This window comes from Leptonychotes weddellii, chromosome 3 (assembly GCF_054177405.1).
Source record: "Leptonychotes weddellii isolate Sample4059 chromosome 3, ASM5417740v2, whole genome shotgun sequence".
NCBI lineage: Eukaryota > Metazoa > Chordata > Mammalia > Carnivora > Phocidae > Leptonychotes > Leptonychotes weddellii.
The window spans coordinates 176,066,420-176,090,618 of NC_138371.1; the positions used below are offsets into that span (position 1 = coordinate 176,066,420).

Here is a 24,199-nt window from a genome sequence, read left to right on the forward strand (position 1 = left end):
TTCTGGACGGTGGCCTGTGGCTCTGGTGTGGAGGTCGGGGTGTGAGGTCTGCCTTCTGCAGTGCCCTCTCGGATGCTTGCGCTGCTTGCGGTGCTGGGACGAGGGTGCACTCCCCTGGCCTGCGGGCTCAGGCCAGGCACCTTCCCCTCCTGCTACGTGTGTCCCGCTCACCCCACGTCTGCCCCAGAGCGTGGGGCGTGGAGTTGTGGGGGTGGCAGTGCCTGGCCTCAACCCTCCTCAGCGTGAGCGTTCCTTGTCTGGGAAATGAGGGTGGGGTCCTTGCAGGACTCACAGTGGGCTTAGGGCTCTGCAGGCCGTCAGGTGCTGGGGCAGGTGTCCCTGCTCTGGCCCACCCACTAGCAGCAGGCAGAGGTGGGTCTGTGCTCCTGGGTCCGTGCTGGGTGCCCCTGCTTACTGATCCCCTGTGGGTTCAGGGGGCCCTTTCTGACGGAATCTGGTCAGATTGAAGCCGCCCCTCCTCCTGGGCCATGCGTAGTGGTGACAGAAGGATGTTGACTGCCCAACTGCTCTGGGCAGACCTGAGCTCCCACTCCTGGGTGAGCACCCTGGGCAACTGTGCATGTGCCCGTCACTTCACCCCCATCAGGGGATATGACTGCTTTTCCTAGCAGAGTTGCTGTGATTTTTTTCAAAGCAACGCTGTGTTGAAGTCCTACACCATATTTGGCTCATCACAGCTTTTTAGTAAATGTCTTTTTGATATAAGTTAAATATTCCACTTTGTGTTTTATTCTGTAACTCATTATTTTTAGTTACTATGTATCACAGCGGATTTAGCTTGGGAATACCTCCTTAATTATAGGAGTAGTTCTGTTTTTATGGTTATAAATAGTAGGGAGGAACATTAACATGAAGATTTGTCTGTCGGTGCCTTAAACTTTATCAGCCTGAAAGTTGTGGCCCTGGTCTGAATCTGGTTGTTTCGGGGCAGCTAGTGACGGTAACTCATCCTCCGCAAACCCCAGCACCGTGGGCTACAGCTTACACGTCACGGGGGTCTCCCAGTTTTGTCTGCCAGAGGGTTGAGGACAGAAGGACTGTCGCATTGTGACCTGAGAGCCTTGTCTTCCTGGGATGTGAGCGTGGCTTGGCTCTCGAGGGGCTCAGGCCCCGGTCCTGCCCGAGTCGGTGCCCACGGGCGCGGTTTCCAGGAGAGCGGTTAAGATGGGGGAGGAGCAGAGAGAGAACAGCTCCCTGTCATCCAGTGAGCAGCTTTTGAGCACCTGCTGTATGCCTGGTCCTCTGACTTTCGTTCTCATTTTGGACCAGTTGCACTAAGAGGTCCAGCTTACGGAGAGGACAAGAGCGAGGGTGTTGGCTGTGGGCGCCCAGACCACATGTCAGGCAGCCCTCCGGTGACTCTCCTGCCCATCTGCGTGGGTGCTGGTGTCCTAAATCCACTCTCCGACCCAGTCCATGTAAAACATGTTCAATAAGTGCCTGGCTCACAGGCCTCCATGTGTCCCAAACTGTTGGCCTCGAGCCTCGGCTAAAGTTCTCCACATTGAGCCCGGGCCCCGAAAACACTCATTTAACAGAAACAAGGTTTGGGAGGCGCGTCTCCTCTCTGGGGACTTGTTCTCTTTTCTGTCCTCTTTTTTTTTCAGAAAGCTTGCTGTTTGATTTCATGGCTTTTGAATGAAGGTGATCCACAATTTGGAAAGCACTGTGATGAAATTTTGATCATTGGAAATGTGAATTAAAAGAATGAAATTGAGAGTGTTTTTCTTTCTGTGGCCTGTGGGTCGTTAGCCCTGACCGGTGACCTGACCTAGGTCAGCCCGGTCAGCTGTCCCCCGGCCCCAGCAGGCAGCACACGCCTCCTGCTAAGAAGGGGCCCGCCCGGCGGGCACGGCCAGTCCCCGAGTTTGCGCCCCGCCCCCGCCAAGGGCTGCCCCAGGGCCTGGTGCCTGACGGTGACACACGGGGGTGCTAGGCTGTGCAGAACCTGAGAAGTCATGTTTCTGAACTGTTTTCCTGGATCAGCTCTTTGGTATGGGTGGAGTCACGTACAGGATCCTAGAAAACTGGGATCTGACTTGACTGCACAGCAGCGTCTGTGTGTCCCCCGTGTGAATATTTGCATATTAATCAATGGGACCACATTCTAAGTCCTTGTTGAAGACACACCGGGCTTTTCCCTTCCTTCGGGGAAGAGATGGTGTGGGGTGCTCAGACTTAGCCACGTGCGGGGCGGGTCACACTGCCGTCCCCAGAGCTGCCCTCGCCCTGGGGTGTGTGTCTGTTGCTCCCAGTGCTGATTGCCCCCCGTCCCCCCATGCTGCACCGTTTGGGGTGCAGGGTCCCCCGCAAAGCAGTTCTTGGGATGAGACTCCCACATGCGGGTGGGCTGGTGTGTGATCCTTGTGTTTTGGCCTTACTTTAGCACCCCCTGGAAGAGAGGGTTTCATCCTCATCCGCGTCACTAAAAGGAAGGGAAAGTAAACTAGGGCCAGAGGAACGGCGGGAACAGTGCCCTGAGGCTCGCTTTGCAGGCCCCTCCACTAACCACGACCTCCCCAGGGCAACCTCCCCGGGCGACCTCCGTGGGGCTCACTGTTCCGTCGGGCTAGGGCTTGCTGGGGTGGGATGGTTCCTGCTGCTTTTGTTGAACCGGGGGAGACACCTGAAGTCGGTGAGGGACACGACTCGTTCAGAACAGAAGTGCCGACTGATGGCGTCTCTAGCTCAGCAGTGTCAGCTGTTGGTGCTCACGCGACCGTGTTCTCTAATCTTCGTAGTTTATGGAACTCGGCAGTACCTCTAGAGAATGGGAAATGGTAAAATGGCAGGGTCATATGCGGGAGATTGCTGATTGTGTTCTGAATTGTCTCTTTTGACTGTAGGTAATTGGTACGCCTCAGAGACCTGCAGCGCCCAACACTATCGTGGTAGGAAGCCCACACACCCCTAACACTCACTTTGTCTCACAGAACCAGCCTTCAGACCCCTCACCTTGGTCTGCCGGGTGAGCACATTGCCTAGAATTGTAACCCCCAGCTCTCTGTGCCACGTGCCCGGCCGTCGTGCCCGGAATAGACATAGTCAAGGTGCACTTTTCCTCGTAAAGGAGAAGTCTGGCTGCAGGGGGGCTGCGCCCTGCGGTTCGGGGGTGGCGGCACCGTAAGGGGTGGGAGCTGTCCCCCCCCCCCCCGCGGTTCAGGGGTGGCGGCACCGTAAGGGGTGGGCAGCTTGTGGCCGAGGAGGAGGAGGAAGCTGGCTTGTCAGCGCTGTGGTGACTTTGGCGCTTTTCCCATTGTCTGCACTGGAAAGTAGCATCTAGGGAGCACTGCGCCCACGTGCCGGCTGCCGGCGCTTCAACCACTGCAGCTCTGTAACTCTGCTGCCCCACGGTGACCCCGCGGGAGGCCCCCCACTGTCACCTTGACCGTGTGAGAAAACCGTTTTACTCAGAGGTCAGCTCTGTGACTTTCCTTAAAAACAAAAACAAAGCTTTTTGGCATTATTGTCTGTATTGGTTCTAAAGCAAAAATCATGATTCCCCGAATCATCCAGTGAGAAACTCAGAGCCACCCTTTCCTTGGCGTGGTGACTTAACAAGTTGAGACGCAGGGTTTCCCGCGATCTGAAGCGCACTGCGGTCTTCAGTGTCGGGTGCCGCCGCCATATGGCTGATGTGGTCCCCACGCCGCCTCGGCTCGTAGTCTGCTCAGATTTTCCCTCAAAGTTCTTAAATTTGCAGTAAAAGTTCCATAATTCCCACGTCTGTGGACATCTTTTTAAGAAGCGGTGTTGGTGTATCAGGATGCGGTAGATACGCACCGGCTCCTGCCCTTTCGGGTGTCTGCCCCGTGTTCCCGGGGAGCTGATGCAGATGTGAGGCCTGGCCACTTGAAAGTTTGTTTTCTGGCCCCTAAAGGAAGCAAGGGAGCCTTGGCCCCATGGCTGCGTCCAGTGCGCTCTGTGCCCAGCGGGCTGTGTGCACGCGCTGGGTCCCTGGAGCTGTGCCCGGGGTGTTGGCCCGAGCCCAGCTTGCTAGCCTGTGGGTGAACGTGTGTCGCCCTGGGGCTGGTGCGGAGGGTGCTGAGGGCGCTGCTGTGCCTTTGTATTTTCAAAGGAAGCGCCACAGGAAAGGGGAGAAGAACGGGAAGGGCCTGAGGCACTTCTCCATGAAGGTCTGCGAGAAGGTGCAGAGGAAGGGGACCACGTCCTACAACGAGGTGGCCGATGAGCTGGTCGCAGAGTTCAGTGCTGCCGACAACCACATCCTACCAAACGAGTCCGTGAGTATGTGCCGCGTGACAGGGACACGCCCCAGCGTCGTACGGCTCCCTCTGGGTTTCTCTGAAACAACTGGAGACACACACAGTTCAGAGGACAATGCAAAAGAATTTCCCGGACCTGTTTGCGGCGCGACGCCTTACCCTCCCCAGATGCTGGGATGTGGGATGCGCAGACTCTGGCTCCTATCAGGCCAACTCCCCGGAGAAACTCCCTCTTCCTCGGGGCTCAGTGGGGATGTGCTGGGCGTGACCTAGCTGCTGCTGGGGGGTTCACGGGGCATGAGCAGGTTGGCACTGCCTTTTCCTGAATGTGTTCTGGGTCTGTGAGCTGTTCTGGACGGTTTGGAAAACTCATGTTTTGTCTGCCACCAGGCTTACGACCAGAAGAACATAAGACGGCGAGTCTATGATGCCTTAAACGTGTTGATGGCCATGAACATCATCTCTAAGGAGAAGAAGGAGATCAAGTGGATTGGTCTGCCCACCAACTCGGCTCAGGAATGTCAGAATTTAGAGGTACACAGCTCACCTTCTATTTCCCGTTGCGCCCCTGTGGGTTTGCCCCAGAGCAAGTATTTGGAGCAGACGTTTCTGTTGTGTGTCCTGGGGGTGCCTGGCCTGGACTGGGGGTCAGCTGCTTCCCCGGGCCCCACGCTTGCCCACTGAACGTTGGCTCTAGGCCGTCTGTTTGCCCGCCCTTAGATTTCGGCAAACGGGTTCCGAGAGCATGTCCCTAGGGGGCGCTGCTGGATGCGTCGTAACGCCACTGTCTTTGTTTTGAAGGTGGAGAGGCAGAGGAGGCTGGAAAGGATCAAGCAGAAACAGTCTCAGCTTCAGGAGCTCATCCTGCAGGTAAGGGCGCTGCTCTCTGCCAGTCTGGCTCCCTCCCGCTGCGGCGTCCCCCGTGCCCCTTGATCTGCTGCCTGGACACATCGGAAGGCCCAGAGCACGTCCTGCGCCTGCGCCTCTTCCTGTGCGGACGGAGGGCGGGAGGGGCGTCCATGCGGCTTTTCTCCGGGCGTTGTCCTAACCACTCTGCTCTTACTTCCATCTCTTACCGCTCCTTGGTTACAAGCTCTGTCCTAGAGCGCAGGTCTAGGAGGAAATGCAGATAAGCAGGGTTCAGTACTATCTGCGGCCTTGGCGTGTGTCCGCTGTGGAGAATCTCTCCTTTGAGAGTTTGAAAGGACATTTCACAAGCACCCGCTGAGCTTCTGCTCACGGGCCTTCCTCCCAGAGAGAGTGCATGTGTGTGCTGCTTGTCACAAGGTCCAAATGGCGGGAGGGGTGCCCCTTGGAAGGCAGCATGTGAAGCCTCCTTGGGACGGGTATGAAGTACATCCTGAGCACCAGACCCCAGCCCAGGGGTGTGAAATGGCGACTGTGGGTCAGAGGTCAGCATGTGGGATGGTGGACATGTGTCGCCATCCCTTGCGTCTGCGGAGATGTGCCCAGGTGTGGCCCTCATCCTGCAGGGTCCTGGAGATGCCCATTCAGGGTTGGAGGCAGAAATACAGATGTGTACCAGGGGCCTGCTGTAGGGGGTGGCCGGTCCCTGGACCGAGGCCGTGTGGTGCTGTCTGGCGGGGGCCTGGGGTGTGGGGGCAGCGGCCATGGAAGGGTGGTTGGCCAAGGAAGGGAGCATGGCTCAGCAGCGATTTATTGAGGTGCCTGTGGAGGGAGAGTGGAGGGAGCATAGAGGAGCATGGGGGAGCCCTGGGACCCTGCGGGGACGTGTAGCGGGGGCTGAGGACAGGCCTAGTGGCTGATGTTGGGAGATACTCGAACACGGGGAAGGGCCAGGAGGGGTCAGCGAGGGGCTTGGGACACGTGCTGGCCCAGCACCCGCAGACCACAGCTGAGGGTGTGCGTCTTGCCCCGCTGGGTGCGCTGGGCATGGGGGCACCGGGGTCGCTCCTCTGCCCGAGCAGAGGCATCCAGAGCAGGGAGAGAGTGCTTCAGCGGGTGGGAAGCGGCCTCGGGCCAAGGGACGCAGGAGAAGAGCAGGCACACGTCTGCCGGGCAGCGGTCCCTCTTTCTTCCTCTCCATTCCCTGCGGCATCCACAGCAGGGATCCAGTCACAGAAAAGATCCAGTCACCGCCTCTCCTGCTAAGCTGTGAGCCCCAGGTCCCCTCGAGGGGCACTGTGGCGGGAGGGTGCTTTCTGGCTTTAACTGCAGGGGAGTTAGTGTGAAGGTGTGTGTCACCAGAGAGCCCCGTGCCCGCGGGTCTGCTTCTGTTGCTGCTCTGGGAGGCTCCGGGTGCTCAGCCGAACGTCTGCCTTCTCGGGACATGGAAGGGACAGGAGGGGTGCAGCTTCAGCATTGATGCGTTTCTTGTAACCCTCCTGGGAGAGGTTTCTGTCTTAGCGGTGTGAGCACCTGCCTCCGTTCCCCTCGGGGTTTTGGTTTTCAGGGTGTGCGTGCTCTACCTGGCCCGGCATCCCCCAGCTGCTCTGACCTCTCAAGGGGCTCAACTCCCGTTGCTGCCCTGGGGGGCTGGGCGGGTCGTCCGCGACGCCCACGGACAAGGCTTTAGTTTGGTGGTAGCTGGTGTGAGCACGTGCTGGTGGCTCATCTTTTATAGCAAATTGCCTTCAAGAATCTGGTGCAGAGGAACCGCCAGGCGGAGCAGCAGGCCAGCCGGCCGCCTCCTCCCAACTCCGTCATCCACCTGCCCTTCATCATCGTCAACACCAGCAAGAAGACTGTGATCGACTGCAGCATTTCCAATGACAAGTAGGTCCAGTGACAGGTGGGCCCCCGCCCTGAGGTCCCAGCTGAGCCTCAGGCCGGTGGAGAAGGCTACCCTCACGGTCAGCGGCACGCCCGTCACTTCTTCGTGGAAGTATCTGACTATTCAGTAGTCTTGTGGCGTGACGAAGCTACAGATTTCCCTCTCACGACCCTGGTTTTGTGTTCACCTTGTAAAAGGGAAACGGACTCTGTCAGGTTGTTGCTAGCCGAACCGTTGACCCTTGTACAGACAGCGGCCAGGGTTCCCTGTCGGCCGGGGCGCAGGTGGGCTGCCCACGCTCGGGGGCCGCCCGGGCCACGGAGCTTTGTGATGCGCCACCGCTTCTGAGTGGGTGGGATTTGGAGGGTGCTGGATGAAGTCGGGGGTGCCGAGGGAGGTTGGGCTGAGTGGGGCGTCTCCGCTCGGGGCCCTGCGCTGCAATGAATGTGGCAAGTGACTCCTTTTCTGACGGTGACTTTGTCCCCCAGGTTCGAGTATCTGTTCAACTTTGACAACACGTTTGAGATCCACGATGACATAGAGGTGCTGAAGCGCATGGGGATGGCCTGCGGGCTGGAGTCTGGAAGTTGCTCCGCTGAAGACCTGAAGATGGCGAGAAGTTTGGTGCCGAAAGCGCTGGAACCCTACGTGACAGGTCCGTTGTGTCCCGTTCCCTTGGTGGCCGCGGGGCCAGACCCCACTCTGGACGTGTGGCCCGCCTTTGCTGAGGCCGACTCTGCACTCGGCAGCCGGACTGGGGGGAGGCCGGGGGGATGGAGGGGCCGGGGGTGGCGGGCAGGGTGCCTGTGGGGACCGTGGAGCATGGAGGCCACGATGGCATTTTGTGGGTTTGCCGGTGTAGTTTATGTGATGAAGGTGTTAAGTTAGGATTTCACCTTCCGGGTTCAAGTAGGGAGAGACTGGAATTCTCAGAGGGCGTGGCGGCTCCCCCGAGGCGGGTGGGTGGCCTGCGCGGGCAGGTAACCCAGAAAAGGCTCCGAGGGGGTTGTCTGCGCCTCCTCCTGACGCGGGGCTGAGGAGGTGTTTGCTGGGGCAGCTGTGCTCTGCTTCTCTTGCCGCCCTTACCTGCTGGGACGCCTTTGTGGGGCGGTGGGCGCTTTGTGGTGAGAGAGCTGCTGGGCCTGCCCCCCCAGAGCCGCATCAGAGCCGGTGCACCGTAGAAGCCCCCGACGCTGGCCGCGCCCCTGTGCATGCCATCTTCCAGGCTGGGGAGTCGGGGCCCTCCTGCCCGCGGCCCCACTTTCCGCTTTCCGACAGTGTCACGTAAATTAAGGACTGGGCGCCTTCTTGGGAGGATGGCCGGTGTCCCAGCAGAGAAACCGCTGGCCGGTCAGCTGTCTGGCCCGTACCCGCCTCGTGGCAGCGTGAGCCTCTCTTGTGACCTTTGCTTTGTGTTCTTGTGTTTTCAGAGATGGCTCAGGGATCAGTCGGAGGGGTGTTCGTCACGTCATCGGTTTCGACCTCGAATGGCACAAGGCTTTCTGCCAGGTGACTGCGGCTCTGGGCCGAGCGGGGCCCTGGCTCTCCTGCAGGCAGCCCCTCCTCCGGCTCCGACTGGCTCCTTGCATGGGTGGGGGGACCCCCCCAGTCTGGCCGCGGTGTCGGCGTTGGCCACTCCCAGCCAGGGCTCCTCTCGAGCTGTGCACCCCAGAGGCCCCCCGTGGCTTGTACACTGGGTGGACAGGAGCCTCTTATGGTTTCTTCTCCCTAAAACTTCAAAGTGACACGTGACTTTTATTTTTTATTTTTATTTTTATTTTTTTTAAAGATTTTATTTATTTATTTGAGACAGAGAGAATGAGAGAGAGAGAGCACATGAGAGGGGGGAGGGTCAGAGGGAGAAGCAGACTCCCCGCCGAGCAGGGAGCCCGATGCGGGACTCGATCCCAGGACTCCAGGATCATGGCCTGAGCCGAAGGCAGTCGCTTAACCAACTGAGCCACCCAGGCGCCCCATGACTTTTATTTTTTAAAAAGTAGCATGCGGTGCGGTGGGACCCAGACTGCCTGAGCCCCCCTGCAGGTAGCCTGAGGGATGGGGAGTTTCTCCATCTGTGTTTCCTACTTCTGCTTAATGCACTTGAGGTGAACACACTTGAGGTCACACTGTACATAAAATTTTGTTTTTTTTTTTTAAGATTTTATTTGAGCAAGAGAGAGAGCACGAGCTGGGGAGGGGGGAGCGGCAGAGGGAGAGGGAGAAGCAGATCCCCTGCGGGGCTCGATCCCAGGACCCTGGGATCATGACCTGAGCCGAAGGCAGATGCTTCACCGACTGGCCAGGCGCCCCCTCTTTTCACTTTACTATTTATTGTATGTATTTTTTCTTTGTTTCTGAAGTTTTATTATTTAAATCAAAACATACTAGCCTTTGACCTAGGTATCCCCCAAAGCAGAATTATATCGTCCCTGAGTATTTATCTTAGTTTTTTAAAGATTAGTGTAAGATAATTTTCATATTAAGTATTGACAAAACAATGGTTTTATTAACTTTCACGTCATATTATATGTTATACATATTATCTTATCAGTTCTAGATATTAATAGATGTTTAATTTCTTTAAATAAGAGATAGATTAGTAGTCTATAGATTCAACAAAATGCATTGATCTGCAAAAGGGTGATGCGGTGCTCTGTGGCCGTCTTGCGCTCCAGGGTTCTGTGACTCGGGTGAGGCTCCCGGCCTGCACCGTGAGATGGACTGGCCACGGGGTCGTCACTGAAGTCCTTTGTGGGGTGTCTGGTCCGGGTCAGGTTTGGGCGGAGATCAGCCCAGTTTTTAACTGTAACCCTCCCGCTGTGTGTGTGTGTGTGTGTGTGGAGGTCAGTCTTTGGGATGCTGAGCACTGGTTATTCCAAGAGACAGGATTTGGGTATTGATTCGAGTTTTGGAGACTCGCATCAGGTTTATAACAAGGCAGGTAAATTCACTACCATTTCAGAAAAAAAACCAGTGTAGAAATTGGCATTATTTTATGAAGGCACAATAATTTCTTGGGCAGTTAGGTCGTTCCCGCTTACAGGAAAAGATGCAATTTTTTTTTTTGATTTTTTTTTTTATTCTTATGTTAATCCCCATACATTACATCATTAGTTCTAGATGAAGTGTTCCATGATTCATTGTTCATGCACAACACCCATTGCTCCATGCAGAACGTGCCCTCCTCAATACCCACCACCAGGAAAAGATGCAATTTGAAGCAGCTTTATGGCTAAATTTTTTTACCCTTTCTGCCTTTTTTGCTGGGCTGGATTTCACAGATGTGGAGTTCCTTTGTCAAAGAGCCTAACGTTTAATAGTTTTTATCGTATGATGTTACTAAATACTAGTAGAAAACATACGCGTAGGGTTGTGTGTAAAGAAAAGCGTTTCTTGGCGCCCCAGCTCTGGCCTGTGGTAGGGGTGGGTGCCGTACACTGGGGGCTCCCCTCTGTGTTGCCTGATGAGAGCCGTGCTCGTGAGTCAGCCCACGCCCCAAGCCCCCTCTTTTTCGAGTCTAGAACAGCAGTGTCTCCTGGGTAGTTCTGTCCTTCTGTGTCCTGTCATGTTGACGCAGGCGGTTGGAGGCCTTCCAGTTGAGTAGCAGAGAGGATGCTGAGCGTGGGGCTTCTCCTGGGGTGACCCCGAACCCCTGTGTGCTTGTGGGAAGTGTCTGGCTCGAATCTGGAGGATCTCTGTTGAGCTTTAAATTCTAGACTGGTATCCCTTTAGTATCTGTTGTTTCTTAGGATACATTTTCTTGCTGCTCAAATACTACGAAATCACAATGAGTTTTGATGACAACCATCTGAGCAGATTATACATCGGGGCGGACGTGTGCATCTTGTGGGTATGGGCTGTCACCTGCTGGTGCCCCAAGGCGGTGTCTGACCCACTCTGCCAGGTGCTGGGAGGTGGCTGAACCCAGAAGTTTTTCCTCAGGATCCCGGCTTTTAGAATCTCTCTGTTCTAGGCCATGGCCTTGCCTGAGGCACTGTTGACATTTGGGGCCAGATGACTCTCTCGTGCGCGCTGCTATGTGCCTTGTGAGCTGTTAGCGGCACCCTGGGGCTCAGATGCTAGTAGGCCCCCTGCAGGCGTGATGGAGATGGTTAGATGTCCCCTGTCAAGACTCCCAGGGGCACAGTGGCAGCGTAGACGGGTTCCAGACACCCGTCTGAAGACAGAGTGTAGGGCGGAGCGGCCTGCTTCCCAACAGCACCCCGCCCTGCAGCTCCGCCTCCCTGCGCCCGTGGGCTCCACCCTGCCAGCCCCACAGCCTTTCAGCAAGTGCCATTTCGCCAGACGGTAGACAGCTGTGGGGTCCTTGGAGTTGATTCTGGAGTTCAGGTTGCAGAGCAGCTGTGTGAGGCTCACCTGTCTCAGCTCAAGTTTCCTGAGCTCTGCCCTGGGGCCAGAGGAGCTGAGGGTGGGGCCTGGGTGTCATTGACACATGCATGACACAGCATCACGCATCAGTTACACGCACACACCCAACACCTGCATGCGCATGCACAGCCACACACATACAGCACGTGCACACGTGTGCACACACACCACAGACCCAGCACGTGCATACATGCGCACACGCAACCACACACATACGGCATGTGCATGCAACGATGCATGCACAACCACACACAACATGTGCATGCACATGCGTATGCACCTCGCTGGGCACCTCCCATGCACTGCTATCTGGGGAGCCTTGGTTTGGAGGGTCCTCTGTCCTTTCCTGGGGCCCCTTTTCCTAACCCGTCCCCCACCGCCCTTGGAGATCAAGGGCGTCCCAAGTACAAGGCCTGGAAGAAGGAGCTGTGGTTTTGCAGCTTGAGCACGTGGGGTTCTGTGTGTGACGTAGCCCCCGACCCCGTGGCTGCTGGTGTTGCCTTGTTTCAGTTGTTCTGTGTCGTGGAGGCTGGGCTCAGGCGGAGTGCTGGGGTCGCTGGTGCAGGCGTGGGGCTCCCCACTTGCCTGACCGCCCTGTCTCGCCTCGTCCTCACAGTGACCTGACCAATGGTGCGGACGGCATGCTGGCCACGAGCTCCAGTGGGTCCCAGTACAGCGGCTCCCGGGTGGAGACCCCCGTGTCCTACGTCGGGGAGGACGAGGAGGAGGACGATGACTTCAACGAGAACGAGGAGGAGGACTGACGCCCGCCCGCGGCCCGCCCTCGCGGTCTGCGTCGGGAGAGACTGCTTCTGCCGTGGCCGTCTGTTTCCTTTCGGCCTCCTTCCCGGGCGCTGGCCGTGAGCTGTGGCCCGGCCTTGCGTGAGGCTCCGGCCCGCAGGCGAGGGCTGTGTCCCGCGGGGTCTCGGGTGAGCTGTGGTGCGCTTCCACGCCAGCGGCGACACAGGGCCTTTCTTCACTGTCTGGGATTTAGTTTTCACGTCTGTTTCTCGTTCAGAGCTCACTTTGCTCCCTCCTTGCTGTGTGCGCCGGAGCGGGGGCGCTCCGTCCCTGCTGCCCAAGTGCTCGGTTGTGCGCCTGGGCTCCGCGTGTCCGCCGCGTGTCGGGAGCGGTGCAGCTGCTGGGGGCGAGCGGCCCCTCTGATGCCGTCGCGTCTCGGGGCGTCCGGGGCCCGGCGAGCGGCGGGCTCTGCTCTTCAGCGTCCAGCGCCATTAACTGTATCGTGACTTTATTTTCCCTTAAATTATATTGACTGTGTGATTCCATCGAGTTTATACTTCTTTTTTCTCTATGTTGCAGCAGATTGCGAAGTTCTTTGTTTTTGTTTTGTTTGGTCAAATTTCCTGCCGTGCCGGTGCAGCCGTGAGAGCGGTGGAAGGCTCGGGCGCGCGTGCTCGTGGGGGTCCGCCTGATTTCTCACAGGCGGGCGTGGACTCTCGTGTCCGTGTCCGTGCTTACAGGCCCACACGTCTGTCATCTGAGGACACGGACGGAAACAAACGTCGTCTTTGTTTCGTGAGCATCTTCTTGTAATCTATGATGAAGTTGACATTAAATAGAGAGAATGTTCTAACAGTTTTTTAACTCAGAATTTGTCAATCATTTTTAATAGTTCTTTTTTTATAAAAAGAAAAAGGAATTTCAGGACAGGCAGTAGTCCCTTTTAAAATTTATTCACAAAGAACCATTAACCGCACAGTTGCTGTCAGCTGCCTGTTCTAAACAATAGTCTTTTTATTGAAACACAAATAAACTTTTCTGTAATATTTTATGGAATATAAAGAGACTTTAATTGTTTGACTTGTTTAACTTGGCACTGTTAGTTTTTATTAATAAAACGCGCATGGGCATTTTAAACAAGCTCTGTGTTCCTCTAATTTAGGATTCTTGTCCACAAGTTACTTTATCTTCTGTGTCAGTCTTGCTTCTTGCTGAGCGAGGGGTGGTTGCCAGGCCAGAGGGGGGCCCGGTGGCCACGCCAAAGCGCTCCTGCCCTCCCGTGCCCGCCCCGCGGACAGCGGCCCCCGCCTTCCTCCTGAGCCCTGGGGTTGAGACTGATTCTGGGGGTTTGACTTTCAGAAGTAAGGTTGTAAGGTAAGAAAGGACAGCACAGTGTCATACGAACGTGGGAGACAGTAGGCCTCAGAGGGGCGTCCGCTGTGCCGCGGAGAAGTGACGGCTGGTCCTTTCTTGCCACTTGTGACTCACTGTCCTTAGGGCAGCAGGAACTGGAGGGCGGGGGGCCGGCGATGGCGGCCGGCGAGTTCTGCTGCTCACTGGCCGCTGTGTGCCCGCAGGCCTGAGGCGGCCTCCCTGCAGGACCCATTGAGGTGACGCGGGCGGGCAGCTGGCTCCCGGGGGTGTGACTCTGCCTATCCTCGGGGGTCTGAGGTTTCCCACCCTCAGCTGTGTGTCGCTCTGCGGGCGGCAACGTTGTGCTGGTGCTTGTGTGGGATCAGGTCACTAGGTCGCACGGTGGCCAGGCTGGAGGGGACGCTCCGGGAGAGCAGGTTTGTTTGACCAGAATGCTCTCGTTCCGGGATTTTGCACAGGGGCTGGAGTGATCTGCCCGTCCGTCCCTGGGTGTTGGAGGGCGGGCTCTTATCTGTGGCTTCCTCTGGGGCTTGGACCCCACCCCACGCGTGATGCCCTCACGCCTCACCCGCTCACCTCCTGCAGCTGTGCGAGTTCTCGGGGGCAGCCCCGCTCCAGCCTCGTCTGAATTTCCCTGACGGGGGTGTGAAACTTTCAGAAGATTTTTAAAGAGCGTGATTTTGTTGTTGTATTTTCCCCTTATCAGAAAAGACATGATTGTTTTACATAGAATAAGAATGACTTTAATGTTTTATTTTTACAGTTTAGGAATTCCATTCTTTAAGAGCAAACCTCCCTGTTCTCGTAAGTCAGTGTTCTCTGAGAGCGTGAGCAGTCTTCACGTTGATGTGGGTACCGGGAGTTCATCGATGTTAGAAAAACGAAGGTATAGTGAGGAATGTGAAGTCGGCCTGGAACGATCTTTAGGGTCTTGTTAGTCGGGTCGCTGCTGCCTCGGGGTTATCACGTTGGCCCAGCGTCGTTATCATAGCTACAGGTTCGGGGTCAAAGAGCAGGAAGGATTTAGTGAGAGGCCGCTGACTCTGCGCTAAGCGCTGAGGGCGCAGTTTCCTGCCTGCCGTTCCCGGGCTGGCCGCAGAGCGTCGCGAGGTCTGGTGGGGAGCAACGGCAGCTGGGTCTGCGGTCGGCTGGGCCCGCGGGGCAGACCGGCGGCCCCCCCCCACCCCCCCCACCCCCCCCCCGTCTACTGCTGAATGTTGAGCTTGAACTCCACTTTCCCTTCGAAGGGGTCGTGGGGGTTGTCGAACGTCACGTGGTCTGCCAGGATCTTGCACACGATGAGAACTTCCGTGTTTCTGGGGACGTTGAGAAGCTTCGCGGCGACCAGAGGGTTGTGGTAGTGGGGCTGGGGCACGTGTGAGAAGACGGGGGTGGGGGGGGGAGGAGAGCGTCAGAGACTGCGCGGCCGGGACCAGTCGGCCGGCCTGCCCGGCCCACCCACAGCTGTCGTGCACACGCTTGGCCGCGTGCGGGCGCTCACTCTCTCCGTGAGGAACGAGGAGAGCTGGTCTGGGGTAGGGAGATAGCACCAGTGACAAATTTGAGTTCAAATTATATTTGATGAAAATTAGTATAAAAACAGGAAAACAGAGATTTGGAGGATGTGCTTTAAAATGGGTATATGGTTGTCTGAAAGGATTTGGGAAACTCTGGGAAAGTGAAAGCATTGGGCTTGATATTTGTGTTTTGCAGGAGAGCTGTGTGTTTTCAGGTGGGGAAGCACCCAGAGGGCTACACAGTCACTGTTGTTTCATCTGTGTAACTGAAATGTTGAGGGCTTTCCTTTTGCCAGTCATTGCTAAATTTGAGACGATTCTGCGGCTGGGGAACGAGAAGCAAACCTACCTGCGCTTTCTTCCCGTAGTAGGGGAAGTAGTGGAGGCTGAAGGTGCCGTTGGGCGGGTAGTACTCCACCTGCAGGGGCCGGGCATCCTTGTGCTGGTCCTGGGGGCGAGCGGGGAGACCACGGCGTGCGTGAGGCGGCGTCTGGGAGCGCGGGCGCGTGTCTGTGCGTGTCTGCCTGTGTCCGCACGTGTGCGGATTGCCCCGTGGATAGCTGGGGCTTGTCCGAGCACAGATGGGGGGCCCTTTGTGTCTGTTAAAGGCTCAAGTCAGCCCACACGTGCGGTCGAGCGACGCAGAAGGACACAGGACGAGGCAGAGCTTCACCCCACGGCGAGGCGGGCTCTGGGGGGTGGGCGCTGCTGCTAACAGCAGGGAGCCTTCGGTCCGGAAAACAAAGCGTTAGAAAATAGGCCATGAAGACACATTTGATTTTTTGGTGTTATGATTTAAAACTGGTTTTGAGAAATTCATGCCAGCTCTTAGCAGGTTTTTCCAAATTGCCACCAAATACTTGGAAGGGTGTTAGTGATACACTGTCCCCGATGCTCCTTGAAGCAAAACAGTGAAAAGATAACAGTTTTTCTTCCCCGGTTTTTGCTCCCTGCGGTAAGGCTGCTCTAAGTGACGGTTCGTGTGGCCGTGAGGGGGACTTAGGGGGAGTGGCTGTGGTGCGGCCAAGCACTCACCAGGAAGGCGCAGTCCACTCCGGGCGCCGTGCTGTTGCTGGGGAGGAAGTTCACGATCTGCAAGGAGAGGGCGTCCTGGTAGCTCTCCCCCCGGCTGCGTGCGTGAGCGGCCCGTCCAAGCTCGGGGTCCGGCCGGCACCTCCTTCAGAGCCAGAGCCCCGCCCCACATGGTCTTGGCTGCCGGCACGTGGCAGGGCTGGACGGGAGGCTCCGAGCTGTGGCCGCCCCTCTCTGGCGCTCCGCGGTGCCCACCTCGCTGCTCCCACGTCACGCTCTCTTGGCCTCCTGGGTCCCGGCCCTGGTGTGTGCCTGCTTGTGCCTGGCGCCCTCCCCACACACCTGCCCTGGTGTGCACGGCTCCCCCCCCCCCGCCAGGCAGTGTCGAGACCCCGCGGGGACCCAGGAGTGTGTGCCATTCACAGATGTGTGGCTTCCCTAGGGCTCTCGGGAAGGAAGCTTCTTAGTGCCGCACGCTTGCTGGCCAACACGGAGCAGAGATCCCCCCAGCCTCTTGCCCTCCTTGGCCTCCAGTGGGATGTCCCCCTGCCCCGCACCCCAAGGCTGGATGGACCATGCCCTCCTGTGGTTTGCTTGCATTGGCCTGTTCAGTCTCCCTCGTGCCCGGCAGAGGGTCCCTGGCCCAGAGTGAGAACCTCTGCTTGGGATGGTTCCCAGCTGTCCTCGTGGCACCTGACAGCCCGGCTGCTGTCAAGCTTTTGTGTGCACGTGGCCGCCCTGAGCAGCCCGGACTCTGCTGCTCAGTGTCCAGGTGCCGTAGAGCATGAAGTCAGGGCTGTGTCTGAGCTGTGCTCAGGTTGTATTTGGGGAGAGGTCAGCTCCTGAGCCAACATGACCGGTGCATGCTGAGCAAAGGTGCAGGATAGGAGGGGCTGCAGTGTGTGTCCCAGCCCTGCCAGCCCGGACCCCTGCACAGGGATGCATGGGGTCACACGAGGACCAGGCACCCTGGCCCCTCCAGGCCACGGCTGGGTCAGTGGTCTGCAGCTCCTCCGCACTCACCCTGTTCATCTTAATGATAAAGCACGGCTTTCCTTCCGCGAAGCCGAAGTTGGGGTCCGTCAGGCCTGAGCAGTTTTGCAGCATGTCTGCCATGAACTTGCAGGAGAACTTGGTGTGGTTTGGGGCCTGGAACCTTTCCTGGAAGAAGTACTTCTCGGAGGTGCAGTTGATGCTGTCCTCCTGGGATGCTGGCGAGTAGCCTGCCGGGACAGACTGCGCCTGTGGGTGCCGACCTCCAACCACAGCCACCTGGGGCTGGCGGGAGGGTGGCGAAGCCCACGGCCCTCCATGAAATTGTCTTAGGAGAGGGAAGAAGAGGCGGGAAGCGTGTTAAACGTCACCTGCCAAGAAGTCATGGAGTGTGTGCACGAGGCCCACCCAGGTCCTGTTGTCAGAGACGTTGTAGGAGATGTCCAGGCCTTTCTCCCCGTAGACATCCGGCCTCAAGGTCACCCCTGGAGAGAGAGCATGACACATCTTATTCCGTTCCCCCCAAAGTGTTGGCCACATCCCAGCTGCTTGCTGTGGAGGTGGGTTGCGTGCAGGGCTGGCCCGGCCCGGCGGCCAAGCGTGGGATGCTGCGGTCCCTCCTGGGCCTGGGTCCTCGAGGGCCCCTGGGCGAGGAGGCTGTGGCCAGGTGTTCTCTGGGGCAGGCAGCACCAGCTCAGCGGGGACCCGCCCACCGGGAGCCGCACCGGCAGCCAGTCAGGACCGCGTTGCTAAATGAAGTTGTGTTTGAATGCATATTTGAAAGCTCTTTACTGGTTTTGGTCAAGTCCGAAAGCAATCGGACAACGTGTTAATCGTACAAGAAAAGACGCACACGTGTGGAGTCAGAACAGCTGCATGTCTGGTGGGCATCCTCACTTCTGTTCACACAAAGATGCACAAACCTGTGTAATCAATTAGATAAATGGAATCCTACCACTCAGGTCCTACTTGATTCTTCCGTTTTCTTTTTCCTTTCTTTTTTTTTTTTTTTTTTAAGATTTTATTCATTTATTTGACAGAGAAACAGCGAGAGAGGGAACACAAGCGGGGAGCGGGAGAGGGAGAAGCAGGCTCCCCGCCGAGCAGGGAGCCCGACACGGGGCTCGATCCCAGGACCCTGAGATCATGACCTGAGCCTAAGGCAGACGCTTAATGACTGAGCCACCCAGGTGCCCCTGATTCTTCCGTTTTCCAATGCCGTTGTCATCAAGCACATCATCGTCAACGCTGACTCACCTCCTTCCGTCCACAAATACCGTCGTGTTTTGCCGTGTGAATGTTCCACAGTTTACGAAGCCAGACCCGTTGATGGGACTTTTTAAATAAGTGAGCTAGTATTCTCTTGTTTCATGGATGCTGTCGAAGTCACAGCTGTATGTGGTTTAAAAATAAAGACCTCGAGGGGATTTGACCCAGGGGAGAAAGTGGGTACCCGTCACGAGTGCCCACTCCGTGTGTGTTCTACAGCCGCTTCCCGTGGTCTCAGGGCTTGCTCATCCGCGTCAGTGGCGGCTGTCGCCATCTTCCGGCCTCCCCTGCCCCTTCCACCCACTGGGTTGTGGACAGATTATAGGGTGGTTGCATCCTGAGATTTGTAACAGACTGTGTTCTGCTCTAAACTACATTGAAACCTCCATGGCTATCTGTTGGTTGGCTCTAAAAATGACACCCAGTAAAGCACTTGGGTGTTGTGATCACTGATCAGGGTGTTCACTGAAGACCCCGGCAGAAGAGCTGGACCTGCCTGAGGAAACACATCCACCCCGGCTCCAGTGTCTGAGCCCACCGTCTTAGAGACTTGCATTTTCCTTTCCTCTCCTGGGGAAGTGTGGGGACTGCTGTTGGGCATTTCTGTGGTTATTGCTTCCTTAGAAAGTATTAAGGACGTGTGGGTGATAAATGTTCTGAGTAACCGTGCCGGAGAGTGTGTTTTCCTCCCTGATTTCTCTGTCCCTTCCTTCACCCCAGCTCCCTCCTGCCCTTGTTTGGTTTGTGCAGGCAGCTGGGGTAAGCCACTGTCCCCAGGACCTAGGAGGTGCTGCCTGTCCGTCTCAGGCCCTGGAGTCCTGTTGTCACCAGTGACCTCTCCTCTCGGTGCCGACTCACGGGAGTGGGTGCTCAGCCTCAAATGGGACGAGAGACAAGCTGCTTTTAGAGAAAACTGTGCTCTGAGAATGTGTGGTTATGGAAGTGATCCTCCCACAGTGCTCAGGGATGTCCAGTGGAAAGCAGAAGCCCTTTCCTTCCCACAGACCCTCTGTTCCTCATCTCCCTGCTGTCTCGTATGTCCTTCCAGACGTGTTCTCTGTGTGTTTATCAGAATATAAAGTAAGTGAGGTAAAGACTGGCTCTGTTACTAAATCTGTTTTAATAATTAAGACTAACCCTAAGTCAGACCATAATCTGGGGCCACCGTCCTCAAAAGAGGGTGAGGGGTTGTCCACACCTGGTGTGCCCCTTCAGGACCCTGGGGCCACCAGCGGGAATGGCCCCTCAGCCTGCCTCTCTGGGCTTTGTTCTGCAGGGCCCGGCATTGCCCCGACGCATGGGGTCCTGGTGTCCAGGCGCGAGCCACCGGCCCCGTTACCTGGTGACTTAAGCTGGTCTTGGTAGTCGGGCGTGTAGGGATCGAGCGTACACATCAGCGTGTAAATGCACAGAGCGAAGACTCCGGTCATCACCACGTAGAAAGCCGCGTAATACAGGCTGATCCACACTGTGGGGAGAGGCGGGTGAGACGCAGCCGACCTGCGGGACCCCGCGCAAGGCTCACTGTTTCACCGTCTTAGGGAGGGACTCGGTGGTGTTTACAGAATGCAACCATCACTTCTGTCAAGTTCCAGAATGTTCTCATCACCCAAGAGATGCTCCATACCCCTTAACTTAAAAGTCTGTAAAAATCATAAGTTTTAGGAACATAGCTTTAAAAATGCTCTTCTCAAATCTAGGGCTGAACCTTTGGGGCTGCCCCTCTGATGTTCCCACTTCGTAGGCATCTGCTGTCAGTGGCGATTAGAGCCAAAATGGGCTTTTGGGGTCATCTGGTGAGGGAGGTGTGGCCTGGCCAGAAGCCCTGGCAGGGCCTGGGTCCTGGGCGCCTGGACTGCTGGTGGGTCGTCCTGTACATGTCCTCAGAGCGGCGCCTCCCTGCTGTCCCTGCCGTCCCCCACTGCCCCTGCCGTCCCCGCCGCCCCCCCACCCCCCGTCCCTCGCCGTCCCCACCGTCTCTGCTGTCTCCCGCTGCCCCCGCCGTCCCCCACCGTCCCTGCTGTCCCCCGCTGCCCCCTCTGCCCCCGCCGTCCTCACCGTCCCCCGCTGCCCCCGCCGTCCCCGCTGTCCCCCGCTGCCCTCACCATCCCCCGCTGCCCCCTCTTCCCCTGCCGTCCCCCGCCGTCCCCCACCGGGCACGTACCCCACCGGGACAGTGTGCGGCCCAGCATCTGCCCCGTGTCCGGGTTCCAGCAATAGTGCTGGAATTCCTCCATCCGCTGGCTGCATGACTTTTTCTCCTGCAGCGCTGCCATCCTGCAGAATGGGGGTGCTGCCCACAGCCAGGCCGAGAGGAGAAGGGTGGCCTCTGGGTTTTATAGTCTCCTCCCCCGGAGGTCAGAGGCACTGTGGAGACAGGCTCCAGGGAAAGCACCAAGGCGTTGTTGATCACACCTTGCTATCCAAACAGCGGCTATCAGATGCCTCCCCCCTTGTCGCCTCCCTCCCCTCCGCTCGGGCTGCCCTTGGCCATGTCCTTGTCTGTCCTGATACCGAGCAAGGAGGACTTTGGTGCAGGAGCAGCAGTTCCTCAGCTCTGCTCCTTTCACTTCCGTCAGGGGCAAAGATGTGAGGAGTGCAGGGTGGGTCCGACCCTGGCACGGTGCACGAGATGGTCCTGGTCTGAGCTGATGGGGGTGGCGACCCAGAGGGCTCCCGCCACTCTCGTTCCTGCCGGTTATCACTTGCTGGGGAACATGTCTGACAGTGAAGACAGGGCCACATGCTAAAGGGGCCAGAGGCTCTGTTCTAGACAAGAGGGTTCAGAGGGTTCCCATCTTCACCTCCCATCACTTCTGATGCTTAGTGGGTGGTGCTGTCCTCTGAGATCTGTTGTTGGGGTGTGGCTGGGGCCCTTTATGACTGCTTTGTGTCTATGAGGAACTCATGTACAGTCTAGAGGTACTTTCTAAAAATTGAAAGCACGCCAGTCCCTGGCATCTTGCTGACATGCAGTTCTGACCCAGTGGAGAGCCACTGGGCCCAGGGGCTCCTGGTGAGCTGTGTGGGTGGCTTTAGGACCCCAGCAGTGTCCAGGCGGGGCACGCTTAGCCTGGCAGCACCTCCACGTCTGCTGGGTGCCTTGGATTCTCTGACACCTGTCCCACCACCAAGTTTCTAAGGGAGCTGACCTGCCAGATGGCCTGAGTGCCCAGACAGCTGCGAGCCCTGCAGACCATCTTTTTTTTTTTTTTAAGATTTTATTCATTTGCGAGAGAGAGAATGAGAGACAGAGAGCACGAGCGGGAGGAGGGTCAGAGGGAGAAGCAGACCCCCCGCCGAGCAGGGAGCCCGACGCGGGACTCGATCCCGGGACTCCAGGATCATGACCTGAGCCGAAGGCAGTCGCTCAACCGACTGAGCCACCCAGGCGCCCCAACCCTGCAGACCATCTTGATGCATGGCCAGAACCAAGAGACCTTGGCAGTTTATGTAGCGGGCCCATGAAGAAGAATAATGAAAAATGCTCTTGTAATTGTTCTGCCTTATTTTCTTTAGGATGATTTAGTTTTTTAGCAAAACAAGCACCCGAAGATTCAGAGGGAATAGCATCATTTTAGCTTGGACTCATAACTTTTTAATGAACCAATTCTGCGTGTTTTCCGCAACACTATTTTCATTCACAACTTTGGAATTTTAGGTCAGTAAGACACAGAGGGGCATTAGGCTGCAGTCTAATTGCCCACAGTCTGTGGGCCTTGGACCCCAATTGCTGGGGCCTGAAGATACAGTGCAGCAAATGTTGCTCGCAGAATAAATGCCACCCTCGTCTGGAAGGTGTAGACACACCCTTGAAATGTGTAAGACATGAATTCTTTCTAGAAGTCATTGAATGAAATCTTCCACGTTCAGTGGAAGCACATGAAAGTATGTGCTGAACTGCACATGTTATCAAAATGACCTCTGGATGTGTGCCTGTGGGGGGAGAGGCAGGGAGAGAGCAGCCTCCCTGCACATCATGCTCTGAGCATGTAGGACAGGTATCCCATAAAGAGCAGGCTCCAGCAATGTGGGGAGCCCAGACTTCTCCCCCACCTGGCAGTAGTGAGGTGGGGCCCACCCCCTTCTGCTGCTGGAGTAGAGTCAGAGAAGGCCAGCTAAAACCAAAGGATTATATAATAGGAAAATTTCCAGGTTTCAACTGATAATCATGCATCAGACCAAAAACCTGGAAGATTTCAAAGTGAATTAAGACAATCAATAGATGCCAGTACCAAGGTGACAGGGATGTTGGAATCAGAGATTTTAAGGCAGTTATGATAAAAATGCTTGAGTGAGCAATTATAAACATGCTTGAAACATGAAAAAAGCCTCAACAAACAAAGTTAAAGAACCAATGGAGATTTTAAGTTCAAAAAATATAGTGAAAATAAGCTCAGCAAATGGATTCAACTGCATAAGCGAGGGGACAGAGAAAAGAATCAGTGACACGGAAGAAAAAATAATAGACCTGATCTGAACAGTAGGAACTAGATTCAGAAAAACATGTGCCGTGCCTCAGGGATCTGGGGGACTGTAATGAAGATGTGATATCTGTGTTGTCAGAGCTCTGGAAGGAGAGAAGAAAGAGGGCAGGGCTGGAAACTGCCCAAACTTGGCAAAAGACATAAACCTGCAAGTTCAAGAAGCTGATTGAAACCCAAATAGGATAACTTCCAAAATCCAAGATGCATCATCATTAAACTTTTGAAAATTGAAAACATACACACACACAAAATCTAGAAAGCAGCCAGAGAAAAACCATTTGAATTACAGAAGATTATTCATCAGAAACCAGAGAGCAGAAGGAAGCTGCAGAGTATATTTAAATGCTAAAAGAAGAGACTGGTGACCCAGATCCTGAATCCAGCACAAATATCCTTCAGGAACGAAGGGGGTCCCAACATTCTCAAATGAAGGGAAAGGAAAGGAAGATAATTTGTCACCAGTAGACTTATCCTAAAAGGATGGCTAAAGGAAGTGTTCAAAACAGAAAGACAATGTTAAAAGAAGGAATATTGGAGGATCAGGAAAGAAATAATATGATAAGCAAAATATGGGTAAATACTATAAGCTTCCTTCTTGAATTTTCTAAATTATGTTTGATGGTTGAAGCAAAAACCATAACATTGCCTGATACTCTAAATGTATATAAATGAAATAATGTAATTATATTATAAACAGGGAAGGATAAAAGGAGGTGATATTTCTGCACTTCACTTGAACTGATAAAATGATAGCAATAGGGGGCGCCTGGATGGCTCAGTCAGTTGAGTGTGTGACTCTTGGTTTCAGCTCAGGTCATAATCTCATGGGTCATCTGATCGAGCCCCACATAGGGCTCAGTGCTCCATGGTGAGTCTGCCTGATGATTCTCTCCCTCTGTCCCTCCCCCCTACTCATGTGCACACACTTTCAAATAAATAAACCTTTAAAAAGATGATAGCAGGGGGCGCCTGGGTGGCTCAGTTGGTTAAGCGACTGCCTTCGGCTCAGGTCATGATCCTGGAGTCCCGGGATCGAGTCCCACATCGGGCTTCCTGCTCAGCAAGGAGTCTGCTTCTCCCTCTGACCCTCCTCTCTCTCATGCTGTCTCTCATTCTCTCTCTCTCAAATAAATAAAATCTTTAAAAAAAAAAAGATGATAGCAGTAGAATTTGATAGGTCATGTATATATGATACCAATAGCAACCAATAAAAATCTGCATAGATACACTCAAAAATACTATAGATAAATCAAAATTGGATTCCAAAAAATGTTCAAGTAACCCACAGGAAAAATGGAAAAAGAAAACAAATGAAAAACAAACATGGCAGACTTGAGCAACAATAACATTAAATATAAATGCTATAAATACACCAATCAAAAAACTGACAGTGGA

At 55.5% G+C, this 24,199-nt stretch overlaps 2 protein-coding genes across 3 annotated transcripts in view; one reads left to right on the plus strand and one right to left on the minus strand.

Moving 5' to 3' along the window:
* TFDP1 (transcription factor Dp-1) overlaps positions 1-13,272 on the plus strand; it is a 41,995-nt gene extending 28,723 nt beyond the window's left edge. For both annotated transcript variants that reach the window (XM_081815252.1, XM_081815253.1), the window contains exons 5-12: positions 2,868-2,989; positions 4,100-4,265; positions 4,638-4,781; positions 5,049-5,117; positions 6,853-7,004; positions 7,491-7,657; positions 8,433-8,511; positions 12,008-13,272. In XM_081815252.1, coding sequence (XP_081671378.1) covers positions 2,868-2,989; positions 4,100-4,265; positions 4,638-4,781; positions 5,049-5,117; positions 6,853-7,004; positions 7,491-7,657; positions 8,433-8,511; positions 12,008-12,155 — 1,047 coding nt within the window. In that variant the 3' untranslated portion in view covers positions 12,156-13,272. The remainder of the gene's footprint in view (positions 1-2,867; positions 2,990-4,099; positions 4,266-4,637; positions 4,782-5,048; positions 5,118-6,852; positions 7,005-7,490; positions 7,658-8,432; positions 8,512-12,007) is intronic.
* A 1,438-nt stretch (positions 13,273-14,710) lies between these two features.
* Positions 14,711-20,617, minus strand: ATP4B (ATPase H+/K+ transporting subunit beta). Its single transcript, XM_081815256.1, has 7 exons — positions 20,482-20,617; positions 19,657-19,785; positions 17,420-17,533; positions 17,079-17,278; positions 16,059-16,115; positions 15,373-15,471; positions 14,711-14,872 (listed from the first exon to the last, which is right to left on the minus strand). The coding sequence occupies exons 1-7, from the start codon at positions 20,591-20,593 to the stop codon at positions 14,711-14,713; spliced, it is 873 nt and encodes a 290-aa protein (XP_081671382.1). The 5' UTR covers positions 20,594-20,617.
* Positions 20,618-24,199: the final 3,582 nt, after the last annotated feature.

Bases quoted from the DNA above. Each gene is read 5' to 3' on its own strand.
- ATP4B (XM_081815256.1), bottom strand. From the start codon at position 20,593: ATGGCAGCGCTGCAGGAGAAAAAGTCATGCAGCCAGCGGATGGAGGAA. The intron at 19,786-20,481 runs GTACGTGCCCGG...CTCTCCCCACAG, and splicing joins CCGCACACTGTCCCGGTGGG to TGTGGATCAGCCTGTATTAC. The intron at 17,534-19,656 runs GTAACGGGGCCG...CTCTCTCTCCAG, and splicing joins AGACCAGCTTAAGTCACCAG to GGGTGACCTTGAGGCCGGAT.